At 41.1% G+C, this 10,872-nt stretch overlaps 1 protein-coding gene and 1 long non-coding RNA gene across 2 annotated transcripts in view; one reads left to right on the top strand and one right to left on the bottom strand.

Annotated features, from left to right (window-relative positions):
• LOC127530226 (NACHT, LRR and PYD domains-containing protein 3-like) overlaps positions 1 to 8,891 on the top strand; it is a 499,749-nt gene extending 490,858 nt beyond the window's left edge. Inside the window, exon 17 of the mRNA XM_051942457.1 lies at positions 8,169 to 8,891. Coding sequence (XP_051798417.1) covers positions 8,169 to 8,701 — 533 coding nt within the window. The 3' untranslated portion in view covers positions 8,702 to 8,891. The remainder of the gene's footprint in view (positions 1 to 8,168) is intronic.
• LOC127532074 (uncharacterized) lies at positions 779 to 7,979 on the bottom strand. Its single transcript, XR_007939326.1, has 8 exons — positions 6,962 to 7,979; positions 6,750 to 6,874; positions 6,206 to 6,521; positions 6,001 to 6,099; positions 5,775 to 5,827; positions 2,565 to 2,648; positions 2,136 to 2,347; positions 779 to 1,916 (listed from the first exon to the last, which is right to left on the bottom strand). It is a non-coding gene; the product is annotated as an uncharacterized LOC127532074 (long non-coding RNA).
• Positions 8,892 to 10,872: the final 1,981 nt, after the last annotated feature.

Here is a 10,872-nt window from a genome sequence, read left to right on the forward strand (position 1 = left end):
CACAGCGTAGTTTACCCCTCACAGACAGAGACAGAGACCATCACACAATAATGAGTGCTGAATGCTGATGCAGTGATTGTGTCAATAACAAATGTTTCATACTTTCTGCAGCATTAGTGTTTCACTTACCTGGGCTCTAGAAAATATTCGAACCAATACCAAATAAGAAAATTAGTGTTTTAAACAATTTTTCTCCAATTCAAATTATTCAGTTGGACTTTGAAAAGCAGCACATGCAGTAGTCAAAAATTCCAAATTATGTTTTAGTGTAAAGAGGGATGCAAAATTCACAAGGATATCAACAGGGCAGAAAACTCGTGCATGTTGTCATCTACAAGCTAAACTAATCAGCTTCAGAACCTGCACGGTGGTTTTTCACAGCTGCTCAGACCCACATACCCTGGAATGGTTGCTTTTTTCCTCCCACAAAAATGGCCATAAAAAGTTTCTGGAGGAGCAATTCTTGCAGTCAGAACACACAAATCTTCTGGTTGCCTCAAAACAAAGCTTCAGCTATTCTATTTGTAAGTCAGCTGTGGAATTCAAAACAATAAACGAATTAAGATCCTATGAAAAGCTTAATTTGCTTTTGTTCTGTTAAATTTGAAGCAGATGACTGAGACCTGAAATGTCAAAGAACTTTCATGAAAGTTCCGCAAACACGTCAACAAGAACAGCTTGCAAAAAAGTTCTTGAGCAAGAAATCAAGCAACATTATTTATGTAGTACCTTAACATACACAGAGGTTTTTCAGAGTAAAATGTAAAACATAAAGTAGTGTAATAAAAAATGAAGTCACTTTAATCAGAAAAGGTTCACTGAATACAATGGACACTCATTTCTAGAATAATTAAAACTGAGTAAAACAGCCAAAAGAAGACAAGAAATGGAAAAAATAAAAGCATGTCTGACACTAATTGCAACAACCAATAGAAAAGAAGTTAATTTAAAGTAAATGAAAAAAGTGCAGATAAATTTATTAAAAGTATAGTACAACATTAAAGTGTAAAACTTGTAATTTCCTCTACAGCAGGTGACGCTATGACTGAGTGCACATTGGCATATGGATGTCATCACTGCAGGACTGTGATCAATCACATCAACTTTCAGGCAGATTGCAGTATGTAGACGGCATTTATACAGCACATCATGCTTCATGAGGAACCATCAAAGTTCAGTCAGCCCCTCTGGCCACACCCTTTGAGTTTAATTTGAAATTTTCATAAATATTCAACCTAAATGCGTGTTGTATATATGTCCCAATTTCAGGTGTTGTGGAGTTACAAACAAATGACATTATTCTGGTAAAGAAACAGGGTCTATCAACATCAATTTACCTGTAATTGAAAATTAAGTGTGATCAAACATAGTTAATAGCTTAGATAGTTTCCACATGAATGTTGGGTATCACAGCCGCAAAATAGTTTAGATAATGATGTGGAAGGCAAAAGTACAGTTATCTGTGAACCAGTCATCATCTCATGAAGCATTAACAAACATTGATCTCAGTTCTAGTGCACTGTGTGGGTGAGCAATGTGCAGTTACATAATTATATTTAAATATGCTGCATGTCACTCATATGTACTTCTAAACAAGGAATACCTTTATATGCATCAAGCATGGAATGAGCATCATCAGACAGGGCTTGCATTTCCTTGGTTTTAGCTAACATGGCCTCCAACGTCACTCTGCAGCGCTTCTCTCTACGTTTGGCATTGTTGAAGTCCTGCCTCAGCTTTTCAAGCTGTACAATTAGACCGTCATATTTCCTCTTCAGGTTGTCGATGTCTGTACAGTATGCATGGTGTTCACTAACAGCAGCACTGCCCTCTTCAGGCTCTTGTTCAGGCTCCATGTCCATGTGCTGGTATAATGCCACTGCTGCCTGGCTGGTTTGGGTTGTCCTCACTGCCATCTAAAACATTTGATAAAAGAATTAACATGACAAATTCCCAAAAGATTTGTTTCTGTTTCACCAATACCTGAAAGAAAACATTATGACAATGAATGGCTGCAAATCACTATGAAAGCCAAAAACCGATCCTGAATCATTTTCATAGACACACAAACTGACAAGAAAAGAAAAGTACTAAATTGAAATAATGAGCAACCATTAACAATTAAAGAACATAACCTTTTTCTCTGGTTTCCCCAAATTGAGGGATGGTACAGCTCCTGGCCTGAGAAGCTTGTGTTGAGCATGTTTTGAGAGGATGAAGTCCTCCTCCCTGAAATGGTTGCTGCAAACATAATTATGATCATCTCCTCTTGGTCCCCATCGCTTCTCTACTGATGGCCTGTATCCATTGCTCTCTCAGTGTGTTGTCCTTGGACTGCTTGGGAAACCTGAAATGTGTGGCATATTATAATACATCCATAGACAATGATGCACTGTGACTGTCATTGAATACTAATAGTCACACCAGCTTACACTGTACAGTTAGTGATTCAGCTAAACTGGCTGAGTGCAGCACTCAAGCCAAGGTCAGAAGGAGTTTCTGTTTGCAAACAAAGAAGCAGAGCAAATTTGAGGCAGAATGTCCCAAATAAAAGAGCCACTTACTTATGAAAGGAAATATTACAAATCGACTGGTGCAGGAGATGGCAGCACACGACTTCACCATGGTCAGATATTAGCCACATCCACCTGAAACCATAACAACAGAGACACTTAAATTAACAGGTTCATGATGTGATGATTGCAAGGTGAGTGTCAGCACGTTTCCTTTCACTTACATTCCAGAGAAGGAATCACAAAACTGGTATCACTGAAGGAGCTAGCAGAAGTGCTAACTGCTAAGGGGTATGCAGTGACATATGCACTGTCAGTGTCAGATATGATCATGCCGTGCTGTTCACCTTCTCAAACAGATTTCTAGTTCATTAACACATATTTTCTGATGACAAAAATAGCCTTGTCACCCGTCACCAGGTCAGAGTGAGACCACAGGCACAAGGGGGATGGCGAGCCATGAGCATGACAGCGAACTGGGGAACTCTCCTGAGGAGAGTCTGCTCAGCTGCAGTCACTGAAAAACCCTGCCAGTGCTGGTCTAGGGCCTCCTGGCCTGGAGTTCTCAACGTATTTCAAGCATTGGGACTTGGGACATCCGACCGCCAAGGTGGCAAGGCCCCAATTCACCCCTTACATTAGGTGATGGAGCTGATCACAGGGGACCAGAGGGAACGAAAATCAGCTAACTGATCCTTTGAACCTGCAGACATTGTCTCGAAGCTGATGTAGTCTAATAAGAGATTTCTAAACTGCTTATTGTTCAGATTGTTTTTGGCTTTCCAATTTATAAGGATAGTTTTCTTTGTGATGCATAGGCTGGTGAGAACCATACATACAGAGTTAGATTCTATGTTGATTTCACCTAGGTCACCTAATAGGCACAGTGTAGGACTTGCAGTAATGTTGCATTTAAACCATAATGACAGGTCTTCACATACCTCAAGCCAGAACCTTTGCACAGGTGTGCAGGACCACATGGCATGGAGGTAACTGTCAGTCATGTTATCACTGCAGTGTGAGCAAATATCCGAATGGGACAGACCCATCCTGAACATCCTTTGTCCTGTATAATGAATTCTGTGCAGAATTTTAAATTGTATAAGTTGCATATTTGAGTTCTTTGACATTTTAAAGGTATTTTAACATATTTGTGTTTGGAAGGTAGGACGTGACATAGGATGTGGTAAGTGACGCACTTTCTGTGAGACGGATAATTCAAACAAAGCACGCTCACACATTTGGTTGCGGATTTACTTCCCCTAATCTTTCAACTTCAAAATAATAATAATAATAATAATAATAATAATCGGTAGAAAGTGGAAGTAAGTGTCTTTCAGATCCACTCTGGAGCACACCGAGGAAGATTTGGCCAGCCTGACGGAGTTCATAGATCGCTGCTACGACACGCTCGTCATGGGGAAGCCAAACCACACCTCAACTCCTGCCGGAGCTAAAGCTAAGAGGCTCCGGGATGATAATTCATCTGAAGCTATTTCTCCACCTGGGAACGACTCGACGGATGTTCTCCTCTCTATAGATAGGAAATTGTCCAGTCTCGACGCTCGTCTGAGCCTGCTGGAAGTGCTCCATCAGGAATTCCAGGCTATACGCCAGTCCCTGGAATTCAGCCAGCAGCAGGTGGAGAAGCTGACGACGGAGAACACCAGCCTCAGAGAGTCGGTAAAATCCCTCACCGAGGGGTTCATCCGACTATCAGAGGAAAATAAAAAATTAAAGAAACTGTGATTGATCTCCAGTCCCGGAGCATGAGAGACAACCTGGTCTTCTCTGGAATCCCGGAACAGACGGAGGAAGACCCCGAGTCGACGGTGAAGAATTTCATCCAGACTCACCTGAAGCTCCCGGAGGAAACCGTTAAAAACATCGCTTTCCTCAGAGTGCACCGTCTCGGAGGGAAACGACCCGGAGAGCACAGGCCGAGACCCATCATAGCAAAGTTTGCTAATTACAAGCAGAAGGAGCAGGTGAAGCGTCAGGGCCGGGAGCTGAAGGGAACCAACTTCGGCGTTAACGATAAGTTCCCTAAAGAGATCCTGGATCGGCGCAGAGCCCTGTTTCCCATCAGGAAGAAAGCTATAGCTGAAGGCTCTCGTGCTGTCATCGCGGTGGACAAACTATTTATCAACGGTCAACTGTACCGCGACCGGAACATCACTCCGTGGCTCTTCTGATGTCAGATGATGTGCTTGATCTCACTCACAATGTCATTATGCATAACACTGCCATAAAATAATTAATACTAAAGTTAATTCCTGTCTTCACTGCACTGCTCACAGCACCAATGTCCTTTTTAAATCATATTTTATTTTTTTCACTGTTACTCGTTTCACTTTTCACTCTTTTTCTTTCTCACCTTTTCACAGTTCACCATTATTTCACCTGTTATAATCACTTAAACCTCACACACAGACATGAGAACAGGAATTTGTTGACACACATCAGCATTATACACAGCTCACATAAACACATTTACCTAAAGCTTGTTGGAACAGACCTCTTTCTTTTTCTTATGTGAAGAGAAAGATATTATTTTTCCTCTCAAAACTGCTTTTCCTGCTTCCCACAAAAGACACGCTGATTTTACCGACTCTCTGAGGCTGGTGTTCTCCGTCGTCAGCTTCTCCACCTGCTGCTGGCTGAATTCCAGGGACTGGCGTATAGCCTGGAATTCCTGATGGAGCACTTCCAGCAGGCTCAGACGAGCGTCGAGACTGGACAATTTCCTATCTATAGAGAGGAGAACATCCGTCGAGTCGTTCCCAGGTGGAGAAATAGCTTCAGATGAATTATCATCCCGGAGCCTCTTAGCTTTAGCTCCGGCAGGAGTTGAGGTTTGGTTTGGCTTCCCCATGACGAGCGTGTCGTAGCAGCGATCTATGAACTCCGTCAGGCTGGCCAAATCTTCCTCGGTGTGCTCCAGAGTGGATCTGAAAGACACTTACTTCCACTTTCTACCGATTATTATTATTATTTTGAAGTTGAAAGATTAGGGGAAGTAAATCCGCAAGCAGATGTGTGAGCGCGCTTTGTTTTTTTTTTTTTTTTTTTTTTTTCCTTTATTTACATTGAGCGCGCTTTGTTTGAATTATCTGTCTCACAGAAAGTGCGTCACTTACCACATCCTCCGTCACGTCCTCCTCCCAAGATGCCCTCCAATTGATTGATTACCACAAGAAAGGACCTCTAATTAAATCTGTTTGGCTCCCTGACAAAGGCAAGATGCTAAAATGTACTGACCTTTCATCTTCAGTTTTGTGTTTGGGAGTACTTTGGTTTTGTGGTTCAAAAATCTGAGAGGAAACGCATAAATTTATCAACAATTTGTAATAGCTTCCATAAATGTTCCGTTACCATATACTGTATATACCAACAGTGAAAGGTTGGCATTCTGTCTTAGATGAATCAATAAATATATTCATACATATAAAGGTATTACAAAAAAATAAATAAATAATTGGTGTACCACAGTGTCAGCTCGGTTAAATTCAGCTGTGCTCCTTGATGTGATGATAATTTCAGAATCGCCATCAGAGTCATGATCATCATGAGGTATCACCCACTGCTGAAAAAACAACAAATTCAACAGATCATGTAGATACTGTAGATGTGTCCTTCAGTACAGTCTAATCTAAAATATGTAAAAATATTGAATCATGAGATCCACTAACCTCCTTTAAAATGTATTTCCAGGCAAATGAAAAAGGTGATCCTGCCGTATGGCCTCCCAAGTTCCCTTTTATAATCATCCAGTTTGAACGGCTTTTCTGACCCAGGTACATGGACCACCTCTCAGCAGTCTGGATACAAAAGGACATATGGTCCTTCTTGCATGTCTTTGTTGAATGTTCACATTTTCTTTGCAGCTTGCTTGAGAAGATCAGGAGCTTCGACCTCTGGCTCAACAAATAACGGGAGTGTTTTCCCTCTTAGAGGTTTTAAATCAGTTCCATCATCTCTATTTGGCACCATCAACCCAATGTTTATCTAAAAATGATAGGATAGATAAGGTTAATTTCATGTATTAAGCATGGGTAAAATATAACCCTGTACATATGCTATATGCTCTAAAATACATGCACAGCAAGATTTTAGTCTTTCTGTTAAACTTAATTCAGTCTCTCCAATAAATCTAACATGATATCGATCTACTTCTGAGCCATCTCGAGTCAGACAGTCGAGTATTGATAAGCTAAGGCAGTCAGTTCAACATACCTGGACGTGTTTTCGTTCTTTAGCCCGAGGTCTTCCTCTCGGCCCGTAGTTACAAGACTGACGCTCCTTTGACTTGGAGCTTCTCTGCTCCAGGAAATGCTTATATGATGGACACGATTTTTCTCCTGAAATTAACAAAGCCACGTTTCAAAACAGAAAACTGGCAGGCGCTAACCAATAGCGCCATTCACGCCGCTACATGCTACACTTACCCTGTTTAGCATTAACAGGTGGTTGGGATGTCTCCTGTGCATTCGTTTTGTCTGCCCCATTTAAAAACTCCAAAGACCGACCACACGAAAAACAAAACCGCGTTAAGCGGCTCATGTGCTCCCCACAAAATGGGCAGAACATCACCCGCTCGCCGTCCATCTTGGGTCACGATAAACTCCATCAACTTCAACAACAACAATAACTCGTATTGGCCGGTTTTCGCCATCACTTCTGGTTCAACCCTGGAGTTGGGACATTCCCTTTCCGGTTGATTTTCATTTGTTAATTTGTTTCGGAACTTGCAAAAGTGTTTCGCCACTTGAAAATTTGTGTCGGAGATTGTAAGTGTTTCACGTCTTGTTAAATTGTTTTCTGAAATGTAAATTTGTTTCAGAACTTGTAATTTTGTTTTGTGATATGTAAAAATGTTTTCCAAAATGTAAATTTGTCTTAAACTTTGTAAAAGTGTTTTACATTTTGTAAATTTGGTTTGCACCTCTCGGCCACCGTAGTTTTCAGCTGTTTAACATTAAAAATAAAGCTTTACGCTTTACATTATTCCTCAGTCCCCTAGCATTGAGTGAGACAAATGAAAAAGACATAAAAAAGAACAAATAAACAAAAAACCTTTCTAACCTTCTAGCTATGTATATTCTGACACACACACAAAAAGGAAAGGCAGCTCAGCGACACCTATAACCTGATGTTCTTGTTCATTAAATGAGATTTTCCAAAGGGATTTAAGGCAATGGGCTAGCATAGAGTGATATCACTGAAAAAAGAGGAAAAAGAAAAGAAAAAAAGTTATGTTTTGCTGCCCAGTTGTACAAAATGATTTAAAGTTGTACAGTCAGTCATGGCGCCAGTGAAGTTTGTATCAGTCTGGGAGAATGATGTCACCTCTATGAACGCTCTGGTCCTTTATCAGTGGAACAGTGTGAGAGCCATGTAACGTCCATGTGTGCTGCTGAAAGAGTCTCTGCTGCTCTGACCGTCCTCCTCCTTTCAGGGTGACGCCTGCTGGAGTCCGATGGTTGACACCAGGTCTGAGGAAGTGTAAGTGTGTTTTAATGGATTGATGGAAACAAAGCAGCACATTCAAGCATCTTCAAAGTGTCACATCTCTGAGGTCATCATCAAAGCTTTAATACTGATCACATGATCCATCAATAACTGCAGCTGTGTTGTGTTTGTTCTCTCCATCAGATTCCTGTCAACTCAAAGTCGACACAAACACAGTAAACGGAAACCTCAAACTGTCTGACAACAACAGGAAGGTGACATATGTGGAGGAGGATCAGTCGTATCCTGATCATCCAGACAGGTTTGACTACTGGGACCAGCTGCTGTGTAGAACTGGTCTGACTGGTCGCTGTTACTGGGAGGTTGAGTGGAGAGGAAGGGTTGATATATCAGTGAGTTACAGAGGAATCAGAAGGAAAGGAAGCAGTTATGACTGTTGGTTTGGATGGAATGATCAGTCCTGGAGTCTGATCTGCTCTGATCGTCATGGTTACTCTGTCATTCACAATAACAGACAAACACCCATCAGGTCCTCCTCAGTCTCTGACAGAGTTTCAGTTTATGTGGACGTTCCTGCTGGAACTCTGTCCTTCTACAGAGTCACCTCTGACTCTCTGATCCTCCTCCACACCTTCAACACCACATTCACTCAAACTCTCTATCCTGGATTTGGGGTCTACTGGTCCAGTTCTGATTCTTCAGTGTCTCTGTGCTGAGTTGAGTCTCCAGAGTCTCCTCCTGGTACAGAAACAGTGTTGAACAGATAGTTGAGTCTCTCCATGACTCTGTCCCTCACAAACATGTTTTCACATTCATGGATTAAATGTGTTTCTTTGTCAAATCCTTCTAAATGATTCCTTGTAAACTTGTTCCTCTTCAAAGATGGAAGTTGTGATTATTCCAGGAGCCAAATGTGGTGTTTGCGTCTTTTTCCAGTCAAATGTTGAGAGTGAAAATCAGGATGTGGTGTTCCTCTGACACTCACTTGAACTAAAAGCATTTGAGCTGCACAAAGTGTGAAATGAGAGAGGAAGCAGTGAATCTCCAAACTGCTGACAGACTTTCACACATTATTGTCCAGTGAAAATCAGCTTTTTGTGCAGCCACACTTGATCCTGATGTGAGTCTTTAAGTCCTGTTCTAGTGATGAAATGAGAACTTCCTTCATCTGTATCACTCTTTCCAAAGTATTTTGTGCTCTTCTGTCATTTATGTCTTATTGATAGATCCACTTTTCATTTTTACAATAAATAAGTGCTTCAATGTTTTTTCATCAGTTTTTTTTATAAGATTCTGAATTTCTGGTTTCATCAACAAATTCTACCAGATTTTATTTTTCCATCAAAGCTCCCATAACCCTAGCTATCTCTGGATCAAAATGTTTTCAGCATCGATATGATTCCAGTAGAATTTAAACCCACCAGGACTATCCAGATTACATTGAACTCTGTAAATTCAACATTTTTTAGCCTGTTTCATTCTATAAATGTTGTGTTTGGCTGTTAAAGGAGGTTTTCCTCACATTGTGGTGTATTTGAACCCTTCCATGGTCTACACACGTGGACAAAATTGTTGGTACCCCTCAGTTAAAGAAGGAAAAACCCACAATTCTCACTGAAATCACTTGAAACTCACAAAAGTAACAATAAATAAAATTTTATTGAAAATTAAATAATCAAAAACAGCCATCACTTTTGAATTGTTGATTAACATAATTATTTTAAAAAACATACTAATGAAACAGGCCTGGACAAAAATGATGGTACCTCTATAAAAGATTGAAAACTATTTGACCAGAGTGACATGATTAACTCAGGTGTGTCATTTAATTGACATCACAGGTGTTTCCAAACTCATAATCAGTCAGTCTGCCTATTTAAAGGGAGACAAGTAGTCACCCTGCTGTTTGGTGAAAAGGTGTGTACCACACTGAACATGGACAACAGAAAGCGAAGGAGAGAATTGTCCCAGGACATCCGAAAAAAAATGATAGACAAACATCTTAAAGGTAAAGGCTATAAGACCATCTCTAAACAGCTTGAAGTTCCTGTGACAACAGTGGCTCATATTATTCAGAAGTTCAAGACCCACGGGACAGTAGCCAACCTCCCTGGACGTGGCCGCAAGAGGAAAATTGATGACAAATTGAAGAGACGGATCGTTCGAAGTGTATCCAAAGAGCCCAGAGCAACCTCCAAAGAAATTAAAGGTGAACTCCAAGGCCAAGGTACATCAGTGTCAGATCGCACCATTCGTCGTTGTTTGAGCCAAAGTGGACTTCATGGGAGACGACCAAGGAGGACACCACTGCTGAAAAAAACTCATAAAAAAGCCAGACTGGAATTTGCAAAAATGCATGTTGACAAGCCACAAAGCTTCTGGGAGAATGTCCTTTGGACAGATGAGACCAAACTGGAGCTTTTTGGTAAGGCACATCAACTCTATGTTCATAGACTCAAAAACCAAGCATACGAAGAAAAGAACACTGTCCCTACGGTGAAACATGGAGGAGGCTCAGTAATGTTTTGGGGCTGCTTTGCTGCATCTGACACAGGGTGTCTTGAAAGTGTGCAAGGTAAGATGAAATCTGAAGACTATCAAGGCATTCTGGAGAGAAATGTGCTGCCTCGTGTCAGAAAGCTTGGTCTCAGTCGCAGGTCATGGGTCTTCCAACAGGACAACCATCCAAAACACACAGCCAAAAACACCCAAGAATGGCTGAGAGAAAAGCGTTGGACTATTCTAAAGTGGCCTTCTATGAGCCCAGATCTGAATCCCATTGAATTCCACATATGTGGAAGGAGCTGAAACATGCCATTTGGAGAAGACACCCATCAAACCTGAGACAACTGGAGCTGTTTGCTCATGAGGAGTGGGCCAAAATACC

Source organism: Acanthochromis polyacanthus, chromosome 22 (assembly GCF_021347895.1).
Source record: "Acanthochromis polyacanthus isolate Apoly-LR-REF ecotype Palm Island chromosome 22, KAUST_Apoly_ChrSc, whole genome shotgun sequence".
NCBI lineage: Eukaryota > Metazoa > Chordata > Actinopteri > Pomacentridae > Acanthochromis > Acanthochromis polyacanthus.